Source organism: Catharus ustulatus, chromosome 2 (assembly GCF_009819885.2).
Source record: "Catharus ustulatus isolate bCatUst1 chromosome 2, bCatUst1.pri.v2, whole genome shotgun sequence".
Taxonomy (NCBI): domain Eukaryota; kingdom Metazoa; phylum Chordata; class Aves; order Passeriformes; family Turdidae; genus Catharus; species Catharus ustulatus.
In genome coordinates this window covers 45,823,696-45,849,867 of record NC_046222.1, presented here as the reverse complement: position 1 = coordinate 45,849,867, position 26,172 = coordinate 45,823,696, and the positions used below count along the sequence as shown (strand labels likewise).

At 42.2% G+C, this 26,172-nt stretch overlaps 1 protein-coding gene across 1 annotated transcript in view; it reads left to right on the top strand.

Annotated features, from left to right (window-relative positions):
• Positions 1 to 8,625: 8,625 nt before the first annotated feature.
• Positions 8,626 to 26,172, top strand: part of GUCY1A2 (guanylate cyclase 1 soluble subunit alpha 2) — a 141,316-nt gene continuing 123,769 nt past the window's right edge. The window contains exons 1-3 of the mRNA XM_033085904.1: positions 8,626 to 8,893; positions 22,998 to 23,059; positions 23,528 to 23,649. Coding sequence (XP_032941795.1) covers positions 8,639 to 8,893; positions 22,998 to 23,059; positions 23,528 to 23,649 — 439 coding nt within the window. The 5' untranslated portion in view covers positions 8,626 to 8,638. The remainder of the gene's footprint in view (positions 8,894 to 22,997; positions 23,060 to 23,527; positions 23,650 to 26,172) is intronic.

The window sequence follows — 26,172 nt, the reverse complement described above, 5'->3', positions numbered from 1 at the left end:
AGTTTTTTTAAACATTACTGCACTAGCAGCAAATGTTGGTAGATAGATTTCTGCATTGCTACAGGAGACAAATTCCCATTGTATCCGTATGTACCTTGCTTGTGGATTTTTTTCTTGTAAAAGATTGATTCACCCAGAGCTGGATTCAAAGGAGTCCTGAGGATTTCTACAAGGTGCTAAGCCCCTCAGCCTATATCAGCAGGGATGAAAATGATAGGATTTGGCCCACACTGCTCTCAACTCCCCACTGAAACCATTCTTTGTTTGAGCTTATTCACATTACTTATATTTGCTTTGTAATTGCTTGCAAATCACCTTGAGAAGTTTGGAATGAATCATGATGCAAAAGTGAAATATTCATGTTATGGTAAGCACATTGCAATATCCCCCCACCCCCCTTTCCCATGAGGTGTGATTCCCTCACTGTAGCCTACCTTTTCGAGACTTCTTATTGCATCAAATATGTTGATTTGAATCCATTGAGTCTTCCATAGAGAAAAGGATTGGTCTCTCTTTCCTATATTTTCCATATTTTGTTTGTTCATCTCCTCCCACTCCCTCTCAACAGAACATTTTAGAAAGTTTCTAACTCAGATTCTGAAGCTGAAATTGTACATATAAATATATATCTATTTGTTTCTAGTTATGTCACCATTACAAAATACATTTATTTAATAACTCTTAGTGCAGAGCTTCCCTATAAGTATTCTCACTAACCTCTGCATAGAAACAGTCCTCTGGGAATTGACTGACTGTTTTGCAAAGAGCACAAGAAACTGTGGAATGGGAAATTGTGGTATCCTGATGCTGAGTAACAACAAGAGTTTTGAGTAGCAGAAGCACTCATATTTGAAAGATGTTCCTTCACCAAAACAAAGTGACAGGAACTAATTTGACACGAAAATAATTTAACTTTATATTTGCCTGTAGCCTTGTTTTAAGGAACCAAAGTGAAGAATGAGGTTAAATGATAAATTAAGTTTTCAAGGACTAAATGTACAAGAGAAGAATGGAAGGAACAGAAAAATGGATTCTGATCTGGTGCTAAAACTTAAGTTGTCATATTTTGCAATGCTTTCAAATATTTCTCTAGAATATTAGGAATTTTTTAACACAAGTATCCACAAACATTAGCAGGTTAGACAGCTGGACATCTGGAAAGGGTTAAGTACACAAAATTGCTATGCACTACTAGGCAGATACAGACTGAAGTTCATGTTGAAGATACACATGAAGAAAGAGGCTGGGACAGCCATTGTAAGGAGCCACATACATTACATTTTACTGCTTGAAGAAGTTGCTTTCACAACAAGACAATTTGCCACCTTTTTGAGAAATAGAGCAGATTTTGTTACAGCAGATTTTATCTGGATGCTCAATAGGACCTTTAATTTGGACAGCAATTTGGCTGACTCAGTGTTCGTGAATAATATCCTGTAGGTAGATAATTTTTCTTCTGCTCAGGCACTATCTTAATGATTTCTTATGATTTACATATATAGGAATAAGCATGTTCTTTCTCTCCCTCTCCTGTTGCTGAAACTACATAAAAGTAAAACCTCTTTATTCCTTTTTGGTCTTCATGGAAGCAAGTATTTTCAACAATTAAAAGAATTCAAAGAAGTTTTCAAGAGAAACTTTTCCCAGTCCTTACATGATACAGAACTTCACTTTTCAACAAGTCTGGGTAAAATATAGTGGGATTTTCTGTCATTAAGATAGAATAGAAAAAGGTAATCTAATCAGACAAGATGTCAGTGTGAATTAATCTTAGACCACTTGGTAAGGCGGTATTGCCATATTGGCGGCAATAATTTACATTTTGGAACTTTTAAATCGGAAAATACCTGGTGGAAAGTTTGTGAAGTAACAAAAGTGTGCAGGGCTTGTGGAAAGGACCAGCTTGCTCAGACAGGACAAAAGGAGCTGCAGTTCAACACTCTGTGCCACGCACACTGGCTTGGCCTCCCCAGGTAGAACCTGCTGTGCTGGTCCCAGCCAGGTCCTGGTCAGCTGCTACGCAAAGCCCTCCTCACACGAGCTCTGCTGCAGGCTCCTCCTCCCAGATGCTGTGCAGCTCTGCTTGCCTAGGAAACTGTGCCAGCAGATCATGTTCAAACCTAGTCAAACCTGGTCAGTACTTTGTGATCACCCTGATTTTCCAGGACTTGCCTGTTAACTCCTTGCTTTTGCTTCCAGAGCTGCTACGTGCTCTCCTGGTGCTTCTGGGAACCACTGGGCTGCCTAGAGTGTGCCGTGTGAGACACCACCAAAGACAATTTCTACAGGGAAGCCAGAGGACTGGGAGAGACATGGAGAGGCACCCTGCCTCATGGGCATCAACACTGCCTCTCCTCAGGAGGAAAGGTACAGTAATTTCTTGACTATAAGGCGCACCCTCTTGACTAAAATTTTGATCGAAACCTGGAAGTGCGCCTTATTGTCCGGTGCGCCTTATAGTCGTGAAATTACTGTAGTCCTGGCAGATAGCTCAGGAAATTTGAGAGTCCTGGTTTAATTCAGCCTCTGTCTGGAGCATAAGAAGCTCTTAAAACTCTTTCTACTTTGGATCCTCATGTTGTACAAAGAGTGGAAGGAGCTTCTTCAGAAGTCTGGAAAACGTGTCTATTGGAACTCCTGCTATGATACAGAGGGTGCTTGAAAGCAAATTTGGTTTGATTTCATATGTACGTATGCAGCACTGGATTTTCTTTGGATTAAACTTGCTGATAACACTGATATCCTTACAAAAATACTGCTTATAGCAGGAAGTATGTCTGGGATAAATATGTTTGCAAGAGTGGAAACAACCTGGCCTTCTGTAGGGAGCTGTTACATAAACAGTGCCTTGACAAAGCTGCAAAGACTGCTGGGGTGAGGTAGCTCTAGACCATAAAAGGGGCTCATCAGCATCTTCCTGTTTAAGTGCTTTAAATGAATTTGGATGGGGTTTATAGGCAACTCTGAGGCAGAACTTATGCTTCCCTTGCTACCTGGTGTCCTCAGAGTAAAATACTCTGGACACAGAAGAAATGCAGATGAGGAGAAGGTTCAGTTTACTTCACCTGATGCTGAATTCAGTAAATCTGTCTCTCTGTGCAATTGGAATGGAAATAGGAGATTTTGAGTGCTGTGCTACAGTTTTTATTTTGCAGTTTATAGATTTTTAGTTCTGAATGTTTAGCCAGCTGAGTGTTCATTCTAGACAATTAGTTAAAATTGTATGCCATCACTTCTCCCTGAGATTCGCAATCTCAGTTAGACCACTCATCTGAGTCAAAGCACTGTTATTTGGGCATTTTTATTTTTCTCACTCCATCAGTGATTTCCTTCACCTTTTTTTTTTTTTTGGTATGTGAAATATTGATGATAAAGATACACCTTAGCTCTTTCCACAGCCCTGACATCTAGTTTTGGCAATATAGGTATATTGAAATATATAGTGAATATATATTGCATAGTGAAATCTCTGAATTTACAAATGGATCTGATGCAGTCCATTCATGTTTCCAGCCAATTGTTCCTGAATAAAGTTGTCTTGCAGTTAGATTAGGCAACAAGGAATTCCTGATTCTGTTATTGATCTGCTTGGAGGTGTGAGTCTTGTGGTATATCACCAGTGCTTTGTTTGCTTTTCTCATCCATGAGAAAGAAGTGCTAATAGTGTGCTGAGGGTCACAGATTAAAGATGTTTTATGAGCATTAAGACACAGATTCTTTTGCTTTCATTACACAACATCTCATCTTGCAGTGTAAAACAGATTCATTACTGTTTCAGTAATACTCTGGACTTGAACATAACCTGATGACTAGAAGAGCAACTTAGACCAATGTGAACTTGCTGCACCTTGCACATAAACTATGTTTCTGAGCAATTGAAATATAGAATTGATTTGTTCTTTAAGCCAGCTGTAATTCAACAGATCATTAATGACGAATGGCAGAACGCCCCGGCCATCCTTCCAGGCACTACTCCAGATGGAAGTCATTGGATAAAGAACGGGAAGGTTTGGCAGAACGTTAAAAAAGGAATAAATTTGCTACACATCATTCATTTTGCCTGACTGCAATAAAGTAATTGTAACACAATGTTGTCACAGGATAACAGTCTCCTGCTGCTTTAAAAATGCTTTGCAAAACAGATGTTTACTTTCTCTGTGGGGGGACATTGATCCCCTGACAACAATCTTTTCTATTAAAGGAAAATTAAGTACTTATAGGTTCAGCAGTACTATAAAAAAGATTATTATAAAAAGCCATATAATGTAGTAGGTGAAATGATATGAACTATATACGTGATATATGTGATATGTGCAACTAATGCCTAAGAGGGATTAGTTCAAATACTTTCTTTTAGCAGGTTTGCAACCAATATTTTCTCAACAAAGGCAGATAGGACAATGCAATGCACTATGATGAAGTTGTTTTTGCTATTTTAATTTTCCAAGGCTGTGTGAGCTGCAGAAAAAACAGCATTTGTAAATAAAAATAATATCAAAACTCCAGCATATAATGTCTTATGAGAAATGCATAGTTAATAACAAATAAATAAAAATCATGAATAATTACAAATAAACTAACACACTGTAAATAATGGAGATTAAAGGCCATGTATTTTCTGTCAGGACTGAACTCAGTTTTGTGAATATTGCTCATTAGAACTACGACAGAAATATGAAAATAGATAAAAAATTATAAAACATTTGCTATTTTCAGAATATTTTCCATAGAATCACAGAGACACAGAATCATTTAGGTTGGAAAAGACCTCTAAGGTCATCAAGTCCAAGCTTTGACTGATCATAACCTTGTCAACTAAACCACAGTGCTAGTCCATCACATCCCTTAGGCAGCTCTATCCAATACTTAACCACCCTTTCTGTGAAAAAAAATTCTTCCTGATGTCCAGCCTGGATCTTTCCTGGCACAACCTGGGGCTATGTCCTCTTGTCCGGTCACTTGTTACCTGGGAGAAGAGGCTGACCCCACCTGGCCACCCCCTCCCATCAGGCAGCTGTAGAGTGATGAGGTCCCCCCTGAGCCTCCTTTTCTCCAGGCTGAACACCCCCAGCTCCCTCAGCTGCTCCTCACAGCACTTGTGCCCCAGACCCTTCCCCAGCTCCGTTGCCTTCTCTGGACACGCTCCAGCCCCTCAATGTCTTTCTTGCAGTGAGGGGCCCAGAACTGAGCACAGGATTGGAGCTGTGGCCTCAGCAGTGCCCAGCACAGGGGGAGGTCACTGCCCTGCTCCTGCTGGCCACACCAGTGCTGATCCAGGCCAGGATGCCATTGGCCTTCTTGGCCACCTGGACACACCCTGGATCATGCTTAGCCAGCTGTCTAATGAGAAGGGTAATTATGCATTAGAAATTGCAGAAGAATTAAAAGTGCTCAAATATTTTTCAGAAGTGTCTGCAATATATGTGGGACACATACATTGCACTCTGTTGTAATATGAGAGAAAAGTTGCGTTGGCATTCTTTTAGTGAACCTTTACAGACATTCTGCTATTCATCCAATAATGTGCCAACCACAAGTTGAGGCTGATGAGATATGTATAAAAGAAGAATATTTATTCTACTATATGCTGTAAATGTCTATGTCTATGGGCTCTCAAAGGCCATTTGACTGTCAGATGAAGTAACCCCTGTGGTATTTAGCTTTTGCCAAGAAAATAATGAGAATAATTAACTGGGGATTGAATGACTTGTTTGCTCACCAGACTCACCTCCAGGATCTGCATCATCTTGGGTCTTCTGCTGTCCATTTCCATTTAGCTCAAGACAACTTATGATGGTGTTTGGTAGTTTTCCAGCTGGTTCCTCTGTTCAGTTCTGTGCACTTCATATCATGAATCCCAAACAGAGTTGCACTATGCAGACTACTGATATCCTTAGTAACTGGTATGAGGCTTACTTTCACATGCTTTAAAGGTTGTATCTAATCAGACTAGCCAAGACTGTGACTGGACTTACTCAAAGCTCTGCTTCATCTGAAGAAAAGAATACTTGAAGAACCTAATGGCATTTTTTTGCTGAGTTGTACACTTCACTATCTAGATGTTGAAGGAAAATGTCTTTCACGTTACTGAAAAGAATTGGTTTGGTACACAAGTACATTTGGTTATGTTGCGCTAACCTCAGGAATAATCACTGAGGCAGAGAATTTTCCTTTTCACTTCAGGATCACTGTATTATAGACATAAAAGGAATATGGCATGAGGAGCATGATGTAAGTAATTTTCAAAGCTGCAAATGGAACTCAAGCACTGTCAAATGCTACCAATAAGTTGCATTGGGAAGTGCTACTTTAAACTTCAAGAAAAAGACGAAATTGAAGAGCTAAAAGGTGTCATTTTTGTCGTGTTGAAACCCTTTTCCTCAGTGCTGAATAAAATGCAAAAGGCCTCCAAGCAAGTTGCTTACCCTACAGCTGAAGCACTACACATGGAACCAGTTGCCACTTTGGTATTTTAGCAGTTTAGAACTTATAAATATGTATTTGCATTTTCCGTGCTAAACCATGTGGCTCTTACCCAGTTGTCACTGTCACTGCATCAGCCAGGAAACCAGTGATAGTTTGCTTCCCTGAGGACTGTATGAAACAGTCTCTGAGAAGGAAGTGAATTTAATGGCAACTGGAGCATGTGATGAGAATTAACATCTTAACACAGAGCACCCTGTGCTAAGGATGATGTTTAGCACCAAAGGGTGCCTTCCAGACCCCTTAGCTCCTGAGTTCTCTCAATGGTGGGAGCTTGCTTGCAGGCCAGCAAGGGCTTGTGCAGCAGGTCTGAAAGAATCTATGAAAATGAGGATTTCTTCGGAGGGAAGGAGAAAAAAGGCAGAGTGACTGTTTCACCTCCCTACACTTAGATACTGATGAATATTGTTAATCACTCAAGGAGGAAACACAGAGGAGGACAAAAGATCTGAAGTTTCATGTGTGAAGTACTTGCATGTGAAGTCATGCCTGATTCATGCCCTAGGGATTCATGCCACAGACTTCGATCATCAGACTCAATAGCTATTAAAAAAAATGAAGACCAAAAAGAAGACCAAAAAACCCCCCAGGGCCTATGTGAATCAAGGGAAACACTGTGTGAATCAAGGGAAACGGGATGACACTCTGAAAGCAGTGTCCTGGCAAAGGTTGCCATGCCCCACTTAAAAGCAGCGTGCTCAGCCATAGACTGTGCCCCCTCTGAGACCAGACACTGGCTTATGCTGCCTGGGGCCATGCTTAAAAGCTCCGTCACACCTGTGGAAGTCTCCCTAGTTTCTTCAGTGAGTCCTTGTTTAGGCTGCATTCAGACATTTAAAAGGATGAGGCTGTAAAACATGTCATAATACAGTGAAAAGGTAGAGTAAAAACTATCTTAAAATCGTTGCCTTTTAAAATAAGTTTTGTTTGAACAAAGGGAAAGTAATGACAAGCTGTCTTCATTGATGGTAGGACGAACCACTTCAGCTAAAATCACATTTCCTTGGAGCATTTTTGCTGAGGAGAACTATATGAGGTTAGCATTATTGGAATGAATCTCTAAAGGTGTGTTTAAACTGACGGCATGGGTAGGGAAAGTTGGGAAGGAGACACCTCGTAGATCGAAGATCATCTGCTTTGGGTGTTCTATCCCAGTCCTTTCTCCCCTTGCCAGAGCTGTATGGTGGGAATGAATTTAGTTTCTTTGCTGAATTGGACATGACCTACAATGTTAACGGGAACAGTGCTTGCACAAAGACAACTTTTGTTCCTGAAAGCTGATGGCCGGCACCCTGTCTCCCCAGTTCTAAAAATTATTCACTTCTTAAGCTTCAGTTTCTCTAATGTCATTTCAAAAGTTCGCAGGCGGGGAGGGCGGGGAGGGCTGGCAGGGAGCGCGCAGCGGCTTTCCCGGCGGCCGGAGCTGCCAGGGAGCTGTCCAGCACCGCGGCGGGACCGGCGGCGGCTGCGGCGGGGTTGGGGCGGCAGCCACTGGAGGGCTCCGGGATGGTGCCCGGTCCCCGCGCTGGCACCGCCGCTCCCCGCGGAGCCGTGCGGGGCTACCGGGCCACCTGCCCGGTGCCCGGAGCCCAGCTCCAGAGCGCCGGGCGCAGAGCGGAGCGCCCTTGCCGCGCTCCCGGCAGCGCGGGCGGCGCGCCGGCCCTGCCCTCGGCCCGCCCCGCCGGGAGCATCTCCCCGGAGCGGGGCAGCGCGGCCGGCGGGGCCGGGCGCGGCAGGCGGAGAGCGGGGCGGGGGAGGCGGGAGGAGGAGGAGGAGGAAAGGGCTCCAAACAACACGTGATCCCCGCGGAGCAACGAGGGAGCCGGGGGAGGGGAGAGCGGGGCGGGCGGCCGAGGCAGAGGAGGGCAGCAGCCACCGCGGTTGCCGCCGCCGCCGCTTTAAAGGCTCCCGGCGCGGCGCGGCAGCGGCGCTCCCGGCCCGGCGCGGAGGGAGAACCGCGGAGCGGGGCAGAGCCGCGCTCTGCGCCGGCCCCGGCCCCGGTGCGGCGGCTCCGGCGCTGCCTCCCGCCCGCCCAGGGGCACCCGCGGCCATGCGAGGCGGCCGCCCCCGCGCCCGCCCAGCTCGGCGCTGCCCGCCGCGGCTGCCCGCCACCCCGCGCTGAGCCCGCCGCCGCCCCGCGCCCGCCCGCGGCACCATGTCCCGCCGCAAGATCTCGTCAGAGTCCTTCAGCTCGCTGGGCTCCGACTGCCCGGAGACGAGCCCCGAGGAGGAGGGCGAGTGTCCCCTGTCCCGCCTCTGCTGGAACGGCAGCCGCAGCCCCCCCGGCCCCGCCGACACCCCCTTCGCCGCCGCCGCCGCGGCCAGCGCCGGGGCGCGCCGCGCTCCGCGCCGCCGGCGGGTCAACCTGGACTCGCTGGGCGAGAGCATCCGCCGGCTGACGGCCCCCGCGGTGAGTGCCCGCGCCCGGCCCCGGCACAGCCCCTCGCTGCCCCGTGGGCTCGGGTCCCTGTCGGCAAGGAGGCGGCGGTGCCCGCGCCCCCTCCCGGGTGGTCCCGCGGGTTCGCTGGAGCCCGCTGCCTCTCCGTGCCCGCCCCGGCTGCCGGCTGCCAGCCCCGCAAACCGGCGGGAGTACAGCTCCCGGCAGCCCGGTGCTCGAAATCGGGTCGGGAGTCACGCTTAGGCGCAGCTGCCACTTTGGCTGGGTTTATCATTTCTGCCGAGTCCCTTTCTGAATGAAAATCAAGTCATAAAGTGCTTATTACTGGTACTAGCAACGTTTTTATGTTTTTTTTTTTTTTAATATATGAAAAGTTACGTCTGTATGATGCATGGCATGCACATTGTTCCTGAACAATGAGGGGATGTGAACTTCTTACATTTGTACGGCTTCTCTGTGCTGAATAGGGTAAAGCAAAGTTCCAGCTATATGCGTTCGGAAATATTTCAGCAACAGATTTCCCGGTGCCTCTGGATGTGCACACATGCCTGACAGATCAGTTTCTTTAAAGCAGACTTTGAAATCCACGACTTAGCTGCACCTGTATTTGAGAGTCAGGGACCCATTGTCTGTACGCTATTAACATCAGGGGTGAATTCAGGTAGAGCCTGTAACATACACTGGTATAATTTCATAAGACTGAAATCAGTGTCTCAGGAGTTCTCTTAGATTACTGTAAAAAAGAATATTTTTCTATAGCCTTTTTGTTTTGGTTGTGGTATTCTCCTGTACATACATCTGTGATCATTGCTAAAATTTCCTCCTAAAGTTTCATCTGCAACTCAATGTTTGTTTGGTCTCTGAGATAGTTTAATGTATTAAAGCATGAAACATTAATGGCAACAAGTAGTCTTATTCTGCAGGACAACTGTATCTGGTACTGTGGCATCAGATAATCTTTTTTTCATATTATTAGGCAGCTCTGGAAATTCCTTATGAATCTCATCACCATCAACTCTCAGTATGCATTGGTTTTAATTTACTCTTTTCTGTTTGGAGTTTAAGTGCTGGACAGGAGTAGATGAGCTGTTTAATGGGAGAAGTTTTAGTGCATTAAATAGCTAATAATCGTCCAGTTACACTTAAGACTTTTCTTTCCCATTGATTTTTTCCCCTCTCCAGTGGGAATCTGGTCTTGTAATGCTGATATTAATAGATGGTATTTCAGGTGACCCATCTTGTTTTAGTATATTAAAAAAAAGAGAAGCTATTTAATTTGATTGTAATGCAATGGTATAATTAGAGCATATGTTACCCCAAATATTTGAAGTATTCAGAAGTAGTTCAGTGCGGTATTTTGAGATAACCTTAGTATTTGTGTTTTCTAAGCTTTGATTGTTACCTCCTGTATTACGTTGCTATAAAAGACAATTACAGTTTTACAGATAAGTTGTTGAATTTGTTTTCAAAATAAACACATTCCTTGATTTATGACATAAATAAAACTGATAGATCAAGTCCTCTTTCTTCCCTTGCTTAAGAATGCAAAAATTTCATCTAACTTGATTTTGATGTCCCAAACAACAGCTTTCATGTTTTCCCTAGGAGGTAATTATAGCAACCCTTGTTGCCAAAAAAATAGGTTATTTTAAAATTTTAATGTGATACACGTTACTTAGAATTTCCCTTTTTATCTTCGTGTCGTAGCTACAGCTTCATTCCCATCTTATACATTTTGGCATAAATTAATTTCATTAAGTCAAAGAAGTCTTGTTGTCCTAGTCTTGGTTTATGAAAAGAACCAGGTCCCCTGCCTTTTCATTTTTCATTTAGAGAAACCACTGTTGAGATGCTTTGTTATTTTGGTTCTTTCTTACTGAGTTCTGTGGTACTGAATATATGCCTTCATGCAACAAGTCAAGTTGCCATATGTCTAACACTTTGGATCAGATTATTTTTTCACATCTACTGATATAAATCAGGAATAACTTTAATTAGAAGTAAAAACCCACTTTGCCTATAAAATTGATTTAATAGGACTCATTTATGTTGTTTGTTAAGTTAGAAGGCAAATCTGAAGTGAGCACTGACAGATGTTCTTTCCAAACAAAAAGCTCCAATACTTTTTTATAGATGTAGATAGATCTTCATTCCATAATACTGTAGATAGGGGTCTCTATTAAGTATGTAAACATATTTATGTACATACAGATGCCTGCAAGGTTTAATGTTGTCTCTTCAAACATGAATGCAGCAGTTATTTGTCCTCAGCCCAACTGTCAAAGTTGAAGGATGCTACAGGTTCCTGATGTTTATACTTAGCCGTAGTTTTTTGTGCTTTCTTTCAGCAACGACTAGGATTGAAGTACTCAATAAAATATTATTTTGTGTTTTCACTGAAGAAAAATTCTGTGTGTGTATTTAATACTATTGTACCATGCAGCGAGTTCTCAGTAGCAGCAGCAGCTACTGAGAGCTGCTCTGGACATGTGGAGAGCTCTGAACAGAGCAGGAAGGAGCATCCAGAGGGCAAAAGAGCATTGGGCACCCAAGAGGGGTGTCCATAGGGCAGAGCAGCAAGAAGGCTGTGCAAACAGGCTGTGTCTTAGGGTGGTAGTGCAAAAATGTATATGAAATATCTCTCCTGTGCAATTCATTCATGAGTTAATACAGCTGTACTGTCAATTGTAGGAGATTCTACGTACAACTGTAAGTAGATTGTACGAGTAATGAAGCATTCAAGATATATTACACTAAAATATAGTAAATATAAGTTACTGCATTTTTTATCACTTGTAATCTTGGTCTCAATTTTAGCTGAGTATGAATTTGCATGAGCATTAGTTGTTGTGGAACGGTGGGAAAATATCTAAAAGTGAACCTTGCTGTGTTGCAGCATTGAATTCACCCCATTCTCCTTGCTCACAGAGAGCAACAGCTTCTAGCACTCTCCAGCAGACATGATATTCCACCTTTTCTCTTTTATTGATTACTGGAGATTTTTTTCCTTCAGTAGTTATACCAGAGGATGTAGGGACCTGATCCTCAATCAGCATAGGTTCGTTTTATGTTCCTGTGTGTTTGTGAATGTTTCCTGACACACCTGGATGGGTGAAGGATTGCTGCTGTTTGTCTGGAATGTGCTCACTGCAAACCCTCTCTTTTTTATAGAAGGATGGTAGGGCTCCACCAAAACAGCTGTGTATTTTGGGGAAAAGTGTGTGGTGATGAGACCTCCTTCCACATCCCACCCTTGGCATTCATGAGTGGGCTGTGCTGGGGAAGCAGGGTGCCCTGGGCAGGGAGGCAGAGCAGCAGCAATGCGAGGAGAGGCAGCTCTTCTGTCACAGCTGCGCTCAGCAGACTACCTGTGCGTGTACTGAACATCTCCTCAGGTTGCTGCCCTGCTGCCTCCCCCAGTACCAGTTTGCTGCGTAGCCAAGTGCCCAGGTATCAGAAGGGTGGAGGCACAGCCTGGCGCTGCAGCCCGTGGGGTCGGGGAGCTGTGCTCAGCACCTGAGAGTGAAGATGATGGTTGGTGAAGATGATGTTGGTGGACCAAACTTAGCTGCCCAGCACAATAAACCCCAGGCTTTGCACACACAGCTTTTGTGGCTTCATCAGCTCGTGAGATCCTGGCAACAGTGCTCCCTGCATATTGCCCCATGACTGTCTCTGCCCTCTCACAGCCTTTGATCCCTGTGATGTTCCCACAGGGCTGAGTAATTGTGAAGGCAGCTCCTGTCCGTTCTAACATGTTCCTAAATCATATTCCTGACGCAACACAGATGTCCTTCTGTCCCCCTTCATCTGAACCGCTGTCGAATGGTCTTTGGTTATGCACTCTGATCACAGAAATCTGCAGCCAGATCCAGCTGCTCTCAAAACAAACAGTTGCCCTTGTCACCAGGCTGGGTTTAGTTTATTGGAGATAAATAATAAAATGTTGGGAACTTAATATAGACATTGATTTATGACCTTGTTTTTTAAGACATAACTTGGTAAATAGATGCACATCACAAGCAAATTTTATGATAGATTCTCCTTTTGATTCCACTTGGTTATCATGTTCCGTTTTAAAAGATGAATTTGACACCCACAAAGACATAAATTTTGATTAATTTTAAGTTGAGAACATGATACTATGTGCTATTCATTATCAAAATAATATTTTCTGCCCTTAAGAGCTCTGCTATAGGGGAATGGTATCCTGGCACCAGTAGACATAGCTTGATTCTTTAAAAGTGCAGTTTAGTATGCTGAATTCTAGTTCCATGCAGTAATTTTCACATTTGCTCCAGTTCTAACTTGACTTGTATCCAATGCCAGGCTGAAAATAGAATCAAAATCAGGAAAACATAATTTGTCACTGATTTGAAAAGTCAAATACTCTGCTCCCATCTAAGAGCCATAGGCTGTCCCTAAAGGAGCTGAGAGTGACTGGGCATGCATTCAGAGCAGTCTGTGTACCCCTAAGCACTGGACTGATCTTTCTGAAGCACAAATTACAGCATAACACAGCATTAAAATGACTAACACTTCCATTTGATTTTATTTTCTGAAAGGTCAATGTACCGCATCGCTTATAGAACTGTTAAATAAAATCACTTCTATATACTCTTCTGTTAATTTAGAATTATTTCTGCTATTCTTTAAAGGCCCAGTTCAAAACATTATAAAGTAAGAACACTTTTTTCCTGCATTATTAGGAAGCTACTAGAGGATACCGCCAAATAGTTTGAATTTAAGAAATGTCTTTTTGAATACAGCCCTTTCCTTGCCAATGGAAGAAAAGTGAACGTAAAGGCAGTCATTTATCTTAGTGTGTAGGCTATGACTTATGTCACAGAACTACTGTAACTTCAAATTGCTTAATTGCAAGTGAATCCTCCAGTGAGCGGAGGTGGGGTTTTGGCAGAGAAGTTGCAGCGTAGCAGCTTATATCCAACGTGGCTCCATCATAAACCTCTACCACTTAGTGTCCATGAATACTACTCCTTTTACTAAATTTTTTCTTCTACTCCCTTAACAAGTTGCTGCCACTAGCAGAAGAGAGGGAAAATTGATTATTGTATAAGATTTTGGAAAAAAATTTACCCAAGTATTCTGAGCTCCTAGTGACTTACATGAACATGTCGTGTATAGCTGAGCTCTGCTGTTGTAGAAATGACTTCTGCCTGTCTTTCTGAATGAAATAAGGTAATGTCAAATGATACCCATATCAGTGCTTTGATGAGCTTATTCACTTAGTAGCCCAGACTGGGTGAGCTTTTTACATGAGTAACATTCTTCTCGAGAATGTGGGTGTGAAGCATGAAAATGGTAAAGAAAGGCACATTCTATGGGAAACTTCTAATTCTAATTTCAGCAGGCAAATAGAGATTTTTTTTGAAAATATAATAAACCCAGACTTTTGCTGAGTATCTTTCAACTTAACATAGACAAAAGTCATTTATGCAGAAGGTCACACAAGCAGTGCAGTCTGTAGTCAATCAGTCTGTTATTTCATCGCCTGAAATAGAGATGTCTTAAACAGGAACCTTCAGGAAAATGTCATCAATACAAGCATCACAGTGGGTTTTAGTTGTTTGTCTTGTTCAATAGTTTTAACATCTGATGCAAATAAAATTCAGCTTCAACAAATAGAATACTAAAAAAATTATCTGCATCCAGGGGCCTGCAGCATTGTATTGACCTTGATGAAATTTTATTGAGTGTGAGTTTAAGTATTTGACATCTAATGCTTAGACCAATCGTAGTAATATTGGCTTTCTTAATGTTTGTGCAGTTCCAGGCTGAGTCTTAACTTCCCTACAGTGCTTGGAGAAAACGTGTCTCGGAAACATTCATATGTTGCAGACGTGTTTGCTGCCTGGAAGCAGCGAGCATATCCCTGCTGGGGAATAGGCTTGCCCACGGGCAGATCTGCCCCACTGGCTGACAGCAGAGCATGGCAGCACTAGTGGTAATCCCACAAAACTGATCTAAATTGCTTTGCACTTCTCTGCCTCTCCCCTGGCCAATGTGCAGGTACAAATAGAGAAAGACGTAAGGGAGATGAGAATGTCATGATCATTAATATATGCCCCAATGAAAGCAGTGAGCCCTCATGGCCACATCAAAAGGACTGTCAGTGTCCTTCATTTGAAACCCTTTCAGCAGAGCCAGTTACCACCTCGCAGCAGTTGGTTGTACTCTGTTAAAATGCATAATGTTGATACAGAGGAAAGCCTTCTCTTGCCTTCTACCTCTTGAGCAAATGTTAAAGGCTGCTATGAAGTGCTTTGAGTAAAAGAAAATATTCCATCTTGTATCCAGATTATTTCTACATGTCTGCTTGCCAACTCTCAAACTAAGTTTCAGAATGAGGATGAAAAACATCTGAGGTTTTTCCATAGGTTTCAAAGGGATAAATACCTGTGCAGAGCAGCATATGAAATTAGGTCCAGTTACACTGGGGAAATTGGTTCTTCTTCTATCTCAGCAGAAAAAAAATCCTTGAAAAGGACTGACATATAAAGCTTTTCATTTCCTATCAGTCTGCTGGAGTAGCACTGATGATTTTGTGTAGTAGATATCAGTTGCATTAAAAGGTGAACAGGTAGCATTAGCAATAGATCATTCTTACCTACTGAACACGTTCTCTCTGCAGCACAGAACAGTTCTGTCTGTTCCAGACCAGGCTGAAATTCAGAGAGTAACAAAGTGATCACAGCTGGTGTTATATGGGATAGCACCCTGAGATATTTATCCTTCACTGTCAAGGAGTTAGGCTAGATGATCTAATAGGCAATTTCCATCCCTAATGTGTGTGATTCTTCTAGCTGAAAGGCAGCTGGGGATGCAGAACGTACAGTTTCTAATCATTATTTAGCTCTGCTTTATTTCTTCACAGTGTTTGCATGGCTGCCATGAAATAGTATTGGGTAAAATTCTTAATCTTGATATTATTCATTAAATTTAGGCAATTGTCTGATGTGCACAAGTATTTCTCTGTGAAGAGAACCCCAGTTTGTATGGAGTGAGGAGCAGAATGTTCTCAGGTTGATCTGCCAGCCGCACAGAGCTCAGGCGCTGCACCCTCGCGCGGTCCCGTCTGGATCATCGTGAGCTGTTGCAGGCAGCTTGTTTTGCCTCCAGCTGTCAGTCACCCTGCCCTGGATCCCCAGACAGTCCACTCCTGGGGATTATGCATCTTCCTCTCTTGATACCAAATCTGCTGCTAGTCATGGAGGTCTGCAAGCAGGGGGTGCTTTTATCTAAAATACTAACATCTGGAATTGGGAAGCTGGTCTTCCTGAAGAAAATATATTTTTAGCTCAAATAGAAGCAGTTGAAAAATGAGTGCACCTTAAAATGTTCAGAATCTAGACAGCAAACCTATTTTTTTTTTCCTGATTACATTATCTAAAGCACTATTAAACCCCTAAAGATTATTTATTTTTTTAAAATACCAGATGATTGCTTATGTTGTGACTCTGTTTTTCCATTTCTGATTTCTGTCTGATCGCTTTCATTCCATTCTTCAGCTATTGGGAATGGGACAGGGAGGGATGCTGGCTGCGCAGGACCTGCTACGGAGTCTTCCTCCTTTTTACATCATCAGAACATTGCTGGATGCCAAAGGAGCCTCCTTTTCTTTTTCAGTTCTGCTTTTCCCTAGCTGTAGCAATTTCAATGCTTATCTCTCCACTCCTGGCACTTGGGAGTGTTGATAAATGTTTGTCTTCAGCTGGAGCCTTGCTTCTTTGTTTGCAACCTCTTTAATTCAATATTTTGCTGACCAGAAGGACAGAGAGGGAACAGTTTTTCACCGCTTACATGGTTGTGGGGTAAACATTAAAAATACCCAGACTGAAAATGACTGTTTTGCCATTTATCTTCTTTCGGATGGGCCAGATGCGCACCTGCTCGTGTGTGCTTAGAGATCTGCAATCACCTAAGCACAAAGACTTGACTAAAATTGGTTTTGAAATATGAAAAAGGAAATGTTTTTCATTAATGAATTATCATCAGCAGTGAATCTGGCAGTTTAAATTGTACACATCTGCTGAGTTTGTGATTGAACACCTGAAATTTGAAGCATTTAGAACTTGCAGTGTCACAGTGCAGATTTGGCTGAGGTCCACAGACTCTCCTGTGTGCAGGGGTGCAGATTCCTCTGGGGAGGATTTTGCAGCTCCCCAGGGCACAGCAGTGTAGGGGAGCCCCCTGACCCGATGCACATACTTGAAGAAATCCTGATAGAAACAAAGTGGTTTCTAGCAGAGCCTGTTATGCTTTTCAGTGCTTCAACTTTCCATGTTTAAAATTTTAAGCACTCAAGTTTTTAACAGCATGACTGCTGAAACCCTTCTGAAGCTCAACTAGGAGCCACTTAGCTTTTCCAAGGAAAAAATCTTTGAAACTTTGTTAGGGTTAAGGAGGAACTGTCTGTGTACCTGGATGCTCTCTTGGCAGCATTCTATACAGCCCCTTTCTTCCCTGATTCCATCTAGGTATCTTAGGATGCAAAAGGAATGGTGTGGAGAATTTGAAACTGCATTTATGTAAATTTAGTCTGAGTCATCTGGGATACTGTGTGCAGTTCTGTCACCTCAGTGTGGGGTTTGTCTGTCCTTACTCAAACATTCTAAGATGTCTAAGTCTATAGCAATCACTCAATGTCTCTTCTAGACAAAAGAAAGAAATGGGTATTTATAAAGACTGAGTCCTTAGGCACGTATTAGATGCCAACCAGAGGATGAAATGAATCACTGTGGGTGCCTGCAGTTGGGCAGATGAGCCCTACCGTTTATTTCCAAAGGTGTTGCAATCAAATGAAAGTAATTTCAGAGGCAACAGAAAATGTCTAGAGAATAGGCTAAAATCTTTGTCCTCTGAGAAGATTGGAAAGTTTATGTTCGATTGGCTTAGGAAAGACATTTGTAAGAAGGGATGCAGTTAAAGTGGAAGGTCTTTCCTCTTTCCCTTGAAAACTGAGGCAGTGAAGCTGCAAGAAGAGAAAACTGAACTCAGAAAAAAAAACAAAAAACCCACAGTTTAAACTAGAATCCTTTCTCAAAAGAAGTTGTGTGAGTTTAGAAATCAGGAATATTTCGAGTTCATTTAGACAAATGTCTTCATAAAGATTTTCTCCAGTTAGCCACAAAAGGAATTTTGAGGAACTATTACTCCTGTGTCTTCAGGACTTGAGCCACTTTAGCAAGATGAGATCTAGCGGGAAGGGCACATTTCTCCAGGAGTGCATCTGGTAAACAGTGGTGGCTGGCAGAGCAGCAGTGGCTGTCATTGCTGGGATTGCTGCCTGTGGTGCCAAAAGCTGGGTGCTGTGGTCAGGGAGCAGTGAGCAGCCAGGGAGAAGAGCTGCCATAGACAGTGAGCAGGCATTAGGGAGGATGGACAGGTATTTCCAGAGGCCCTGCAGAACCAAGAACCTCCATGTTGAAAGGAAAGAGAGAAAAACTGAGATAAGCTTTCAGTCAAGGGTAGAAACTCTGGAGATGGAGAAGGCTGGAGGTTGGTGACTGCTGGCAGCACAGCTAAGGGCCCTGTTCCCTGTGATTCGTCAGGTACAGAGAAGGTAAAATTCCCTGTGAAGCGATGGGAGAGATGACCTCCCTCCCTTTGGATGGGGCAGCAGATCCAGCAGAGCCTCAATCCTTAGAAGCTTCCAGAAGAGGAGGGTGGTAGGTATGGGAAGCTCTCTCCTGGGAGGACAGAAGCCCTCGTGTCCAGCCTGCTGTGCTGTCACAGCAGCTGTGCTGCTTGCCAAGAGCTCGCACATCAGCATTGCAAAGAGGCTGCCAGAGCTTGTTTGTGTCCTGGACTGTGACCACTGCTGCTCATCCATGTGGTGATGGAGCCAGGGGAGACCTTGGGTGTGTCAGGAGTGACTACAGAGCTCTGAGTGCAAGGGGAAGGGTGTGGGTGCCCAGCTGGGTCTCCGCAGTCCTGCTGGTGGGAGGAAGGCTGTGGCTGGTGCAGGCACACGAGCAGGCAGTCTGTAGCTGGGGTGGAGGTGCTGCTGTGATCTCCATGTCTGGGCTGTGATCTCCATGGACATGGGGTGTGCTCTGAGGAGCAAGGACTGCTGAGCAAGGATCTGACAAAGTGAGCTGAGTTCGTCTCTCACTGGCTGCACAACCTTGTAAAAGGGGCTTTAAATGATGGTTATTGGGGAATGGTGTTCATTCTCTGAAGAAAAGGATGAGCAGAAAGATGCAGTCTACAGCTAAACTGACTAGGATGTGTAGGGGAGATGGAGCCAGGCTTTCCCTGGGATACAGAGGGGAAGAAGCATGAGAGGCAAAAAAGCTGAAAGATGGGAGTTTAAAATCAGAATTATGGAGAGAAATGAGATGTCATGAGGGTGTTCAGATGCTGGCACAGGTTTCCCTGAGAGCTTGTGGGATTGCCACCCTTGGAGACACTCACAGCTTGTCTGAAGAATGACCTGAGCAACCAGTTTTAACTCAAACTACTTTGAGTAGGATGTTGGTCTAGACCCGCCCCCCCCCACCAAGAGGTTCTTTCAAACCTATATAACTCATTGATTCAGTAATTTTTTACAAATTATTCTGACCCGTTAGGGTTAGCCATGGCCTGGTGTCTGAATTCAGAGTTATTTTAGGGAAGTCCTCTATTCTCTGCCATGCAAGAGATCAGTCTGAGTATTTCCAGTGTTCCCTTACACCTTATATATCATCATTCTGTATGGAACCTGGATGTGATCTGATGTGGCAATCCTTGGATTAATTTACATTTAGGAATAATAATAATTTGTTTTACTTCGATTTGTCCTTAGGCACATGAACTGACAGGACTGTTCCTCTTGTGATGAATACAAATATTAGTCAGTCATGATAATCAATTGACATCTAATTGTTTAGGTAGTAGTCACTGACTTACATTTACATTAAATCCTTGAATTTTAAGTAGACGTGAAGCATCCAAATGGCATTAGAGTCGAGGAGGTGTATGGTTAAAGGCTGTCTTTTACCTCCTTGAGTGGTAGAACTCTGCTTCTGGGACAGGTCATGTGTGCCATGCTGCTAGGAGAAGGTTAAGCTATTTTGCCTCCATCCAGTCTTGTTACTGGATACAGAAAAGAGGTGGAAATGTTTTCCTGCTCATTCTCTGTCTCATGGGCAATGCATTATCAGTAGTGGAAGAAGTAATGCATCAATCTGCCCTTGCAGGCAGCTGTAAACAGGTGTCATATCTCTTCTCACTGTTTTGTTTAGACATGGCCCTGGTTACAGAATTACATTTGTAGCAAAATGGCATTCACCAGTGATGAAATACAGCAAACTGAGAAGGTGAGCATAGCGACTCTTTAACGATGTACAGCAACATGCCGTAATAATTCTTGCCTGAGACGCAGAAAGACTTCGCGACTCCTTGCATCAGGTTTCATTCTGGATCTGAGCACATTATATAGAGCTCTGTTTATGACCTGTGTTTTAATAGTAAATCCTGGTTTTGTCTGTACGTAATTTCTAAGATTTGATAGGACATGCCAGTGAAAAGGAGTGTGAGTTCATGGGGTTGTTTAGAATTGTCTGACAACAGCTAGGCAACTGATTTAGCTTTCAGGACAGAAAGTTAACATGGGATTTTTTATATATATTTTTTTTCCATTCAGCACTGCAGGAGAAGGAACGTTTACCGATGAAATAAGTTCAGGACTCTAGGAGATTGCTTGTATTGTCAAATCCTGAGGAAGTCAAAATGATTTTTCCCTGGTTAAGGAGTGCAGTATGTGTGCCAGGCATAAGAAGGACAAAGACAATTTCTCAGGTGTTCTAAGCTGAAACACTTCTTGAGAGGACAAAAAGCTGTTTTTCTTCCTCTCTGCTGCGTTACCAAGCATTGCTGCATTCCATGTGCTTGCTGTAAAAGCACTTTGGGACAACCAGAATGGAGAATTAATTTAACAATCAAACATTTCTATTATTCCCTATTTCATGTCAGAGAAGTTGCCAGTGGAGTACTGATGTTCTGTGTGTAGGGAGTGGGGCTGAGGGGAATGCTGTATGGAGAAGGGAAATGGCAGCTCTCACTTCTTTGTTTAAAACTATTCTGCTTTGCTTTATTGCTGGTGTGAGAAAATACATCTCTTCTATATGTAAAGAGTGGATTTTTCTGCCTGCTGAGCACAGGAAAACTTCTGAATCTCTGTGAGAACATTCCATGAAATATACTTGTAGCCCATTAGCCCATTAGGCCTAAGGACTTCAACACCTGCTGTACCACTGAGAAGGGGATTTTTAAAAATATGTGATCGTTTCACTCACATGGTGCTTCCATTGTGTTTTACAAGAAAACATGCAACTTTTGAAGCATTTTGGCACAGGTAACTTAGCTCCTGCAGAGAGTAAAGTGATTATCTGATACAGAGTTAACAAGGAAAACCTCTTTCAAGGTTTGCAGCTATGTTGAGCTTACTTTTTGTTCATATGATCATAGAATAATTTGGGTTGGAAGGGATCTTTAAAGGTAGTCCTGCCTCCCTGGAATGAGCAGGGGCATCTTCAGCTAAATCAGCTTGCCCAAAGCCCCATCCAACCTGTCCTTGAATGTTTCCAGGAATGGCTCACCTACCACTTCTCTGGACACCCTGTTCCAGTGTTTCACCACCATTGCTATAAAAATATTCTTTCTTGTATCTAGTCTAATTCTATCCTCTTCTAGTTTTAAACCATTGCCTTTGTCCTACTGCAACACACCTTGCTAAAATGTTTGTCCCCATCTTTCCTATAAGCCCTCTTATATGCTCTTGTTGAGTGCATGCATTTCAATTTTAGTTTTTTACCATCTAATTTAATTAATTTAATTATTTAACTCAAAAGTGTAGACACTTTCTTACAGTTTGGTATTAGAAATATTTTTTTTGCAGTCATACAAACCTAGTGTAGCCTGGTATACAGTTTATTCTTCCTGCTGTCGTCAGGACAGATGACTCCTTCTGCAAACTCATGAACAAGAGTTTGAGCAAGGTAGAAAGCTCAGCTCTTGAACTGCTGAATCTGTAGGCTGAAGCAAAATTTGAGACTTTCAAAGGTGATTGTGGTTTCAGAATGAAATTCCTCTAATTAAGGGGCATTTTAACTATAACTTTCTAAACCAAAGAGATGTCTATTTCAAAAGGCATGAAAAGACCAAACATCTCTAAAATTTCAGTGTGTGGTGTTGTGAGTCTGATCAAAATGCCCGTGTGTGCTTTTGATACAGAGGAAAAGCTTATAAATCTCATTTGTGTATCTCTGTCTGACTTCTGGCACCAGGTCAAAATAGACAGGTGAAGAACCTCAGATTTGATACAAACTAGTGATTTTGAAGGAATAGCATTTTGCCATAAGTGACTTGGAAAATTCAAAAGAGAAAATTACATGGGTATCACACGTCCTTTATTTGCCCAAAGGTCTCTCATGAATTAATTTAAAATAATAATAACCTCAACAGCAGAAATAGTAAGAAAATAAACATTTATATACATAAGTATTTTGGTGAACACTGCAGTAGTGGTAATAAAGACAATTTTGCACATATGTAGTTTGGTGAATATCTATTAAAGTGAAGTAGCATAGAAATGCTTGACTTTGCTGGTAATCTGAAAGATGACTGAAGAGTTATAGCTTGTCAGGAAAATAAGCCAAAATAAATTGGATCTTTATAATATTCTTTATTAGAAAATGCTCTAGGGAGCATATAGAGTTTAAAAACTCATTTTTTTTCTGGTGATACTTTCATCACAAAATAATGGCATTTACTTGCAGACTATTTCAAATTAATTATTTTAAATTAGTGAGATAGTTGGTAGGTGATAGTTTTTGAGAGCTGTTTTTGAGAGTGAAGTGGCTCCTTTGTTATGTGCAACTAGCCTTATAAGCAGTATTAATTATGCCACATTGTAAAATCCTTCCTGTTTAAATGGTGAAGTAAGATACAAGGAACGAATAATAATATTTCATATCTGTTGTTGCGATGTGCACATGGCAGGTAGAAGATAAAGAGGAGTAAAACTGGAGGAAAACAGTGCCTTAAAATATCTGTTAATTGAACTGTGCTACAATTCCCTAATCTCACAGTTTTTAAAATTATTCTTCCACAGCCTCAGACCATTCGGCAGACTCTTCAAAAGACACTGCAGCATTTTGAGCATCAAGTTATTGGGTAAGTGTTAATGTGAGGTAGTGAAAGGTGCATGGTAATGTTTGCTCTGTGCTTTCCAATTCAGAGCCTTACATGATAAGCTTTTAAATTTATTTTTGATTTTTTTTCTCTCAAATTCTTAGAGATGCTTTGGAATAGCAATACATACTCTGGATGTAAATGGTAAACTGCTGCTCAGTCCTGCTTCTGTACAATCCCATCAGATGACGACTGCTTAATGAACAGTAGTGTTTCTTATAAAAAGAGAATAGTGAATCTTTTTCAGTCATAGAATATCAGGTTGGAAAGGGACCTCAAAACTCATCTAGTCCAATCTTTCTTGACAGAAGCATGGTCTCAGCACTCTGTCCAGCTGAATCCTGAAACTGCCCATCATTGGAAGGTCTTAATCCTTTGCCACCACTTCTGAAAGACATTTGTTAACTTTGCATGTGTATGAGGAGTTGTTACAAATTTTTTTTTCTGTAGTTACAGAGATGCAGAGAAGAATTTTCACAATATATCAAACAGATGCTCCTATACAGACTGCTCTGGCAATGAAGAAACTGAGGATGTCTCAGGAATTCTCCAGTGTACAGCTAATGTACTTGGTATGTGTTTTTTCAAGGGAATTTGTTTCCTTTAGTTGGAAGTTTACTGACCATCCAGATGCCAGCAATGAAACCAGAAATTTTTGCTCCAACCACAGAAATTTAAGATATAGGCAGCAACATACCTAGTTGTTGTGCACTGTAAACTGCATTTGTCTCCTCTTCTACAAACAATTTGAGCCTTTAAGACAATCCAGACTTGATTGTCAGTGAAGGCAGTGAATGTGTGCTGTGCAATACCCAGGGATTTGAGAAGTTTCAAAGACTTTTGGCAAGTGGACTTGCTTCTGTGCAGGCCTTGAAATTATCTCTAGTGTTTTTATAGGGGTTCTGCAGAAAACCAGACACTTATTATCTGTAGGCCTGGTGGATAGAGGACCTGAGAAACAACAACAGGGTGTACCTGGGACATGAAACATTCTGGAAACTTAGATTTTCTTCAGCAAGATGCACAACACTGAAATCTGACTTGTACAATAATTGAAAATAAATTTTAACTTTCCATGTCAGAGGAATATGGTGAGGGGATAGTCTGCTCACATTCTGGTCTTACCATTGTATCCTGCTGACTTAAAATACTTTTGGAGGATATGCATTGTGTATGTATCTTTCCTACTGCAAACTGTTAGACAGACTTGGTGTGCTCTGTGAAACAGCAGACATTATCTAGTTTGGAGATGACTGTGTTTCACTGATGTTCAAAATGTTTTTGTTTTGTTTTTTTTTTTTTTGCTATCTGGTGCATTATTCTGTAAAATGCTAGATGCTGTCAGGGATGTTCTGCATGCCTTTAACTGCTCCTGGAAAGAGGTGGCATTTTGTATTTTGCATGTGTGGTCATGGAGAGAATTTAGAACAAATTAAATTCTAAGTGTGTCCAGTGTTAGTTAGCTTTTTTAAAAAAAATTAAAATACTTGCATGCTAACTGTCTGAAACAAATTCTCTGAGTGATAAGGCAAGACTCATGCAAAGCAGACATGTCATGTTATCAGGTGCATATTAATATTATAAAAAGCCAGACTAGACATACAGTACTTGTTTCACCATGACACAAAGTATGTGTTATAAGAAACAGTTATGAATAATTTTTCACCTTCATTGTGTTTTTAAAGCAATATGTTAGTCCTAGTACCTCAGCATGGCTGAGTAATGTGCAACCTGTTTCTTCAGTGGGATCCTCACAATGCATGTTTATTAGGGGCAGATTGGACTTTTGGGACCAAAGTATAAGCATTGCTATCTTGGGGAACTATTAAAGTGGGCTTTGTTGAAAATTAGATTGCAGAGACTTTTTCTTGGGCAAGTTCACCTTTTAAACAATGAGTTCTTAGCAAAAAATCCCCTTCAGTATGAGCATTACACAGATAATTTAAAAGCAATCTTTCTCCCTATCAGGGATAAGAACATAAGGGAATGAGCAGTAAACCCACCTAGTTTATTTTAATTGTAGCTCCCATCACAACAGGTAAATAATTAATGGAGGCTGTGTAATCAATTCTCATATATGCAGTTATTTTTCTTATTGAATAAGGACTGGTAAGAGTTGCCTCTGTGAAAGAGGGATGCAGCCACTGGGGTGTGTACCTAGAACAGCTGGTAGTGCTGAGGCAGGAGGCAAGCATGGATCTGACTGTGATGAAGGCTAGAGGAACTGTTGAACCAAATCTGGCTCTTAGTTTATTTACATGAGCAGTAAGAGGCACTTGCTGTCTAGGGCTGGAAGAAAATATTTCCTTAAAGATGCTTGGAAGCATCTTCCTGCTCTCTGACCTTAGATACTGCCAACATGATTCACCTCTTCCAATCTTCTAACCACCTCTAAAATAGCTGTTTGGCAGAAGAGTGCAAATGCTGAGATCATTGGTAAGCTTGGAAGACTGTGAGCAGATGCTTCACACTGTGGTTGCAGTGCTTACACTGCTCACAGGGAAGTGCTGACTGCAAGCTGTTCACTCAGCTCGATTCATGTGATTTATCATGTATGAATACTGCAATTTTCCTCGTCAAGTCAGCACTAAAGTGTGTCACCATCTTCCTGCAGCACAAGGACCTGACTCTCCTTGTCTCCTTGCTGAGTTGCTGCGCTACAAGTCTAGACATCAACAGAAGTCTCTCTGCTCTAAACTGCTGTAATTAAAGGAACCCATGTCCATCATGTTCACATGCTGTAAACTGAGTGTGGTACCAGATCAATCACAGTTTTCTTTTGCAATGACAGCTTCTGAGGCTGGAGTATTTAGTTTAACTTTTGATCCTTTAAAAAATAGTCCAGACAGCTTCATGATGGACTCTGCTTTCATTAATTGGTGGGTGCATACTTTCACAATGTCCTTCATAAGCATACAGAAACAGAGAATCCTTTAGGTGTAAATAGATCTTTAAGATCATCAAGTGTAATTGTTAATGCAGCACTGCCAAGTCCACCACTAAACTGTGTTCAGAGGAGATTGACAGTGTTGGTTTTAATTTATTTTAGAAATAATGATAAGAGAAAGATGTCCATGATGTATGTTGTGTGGATT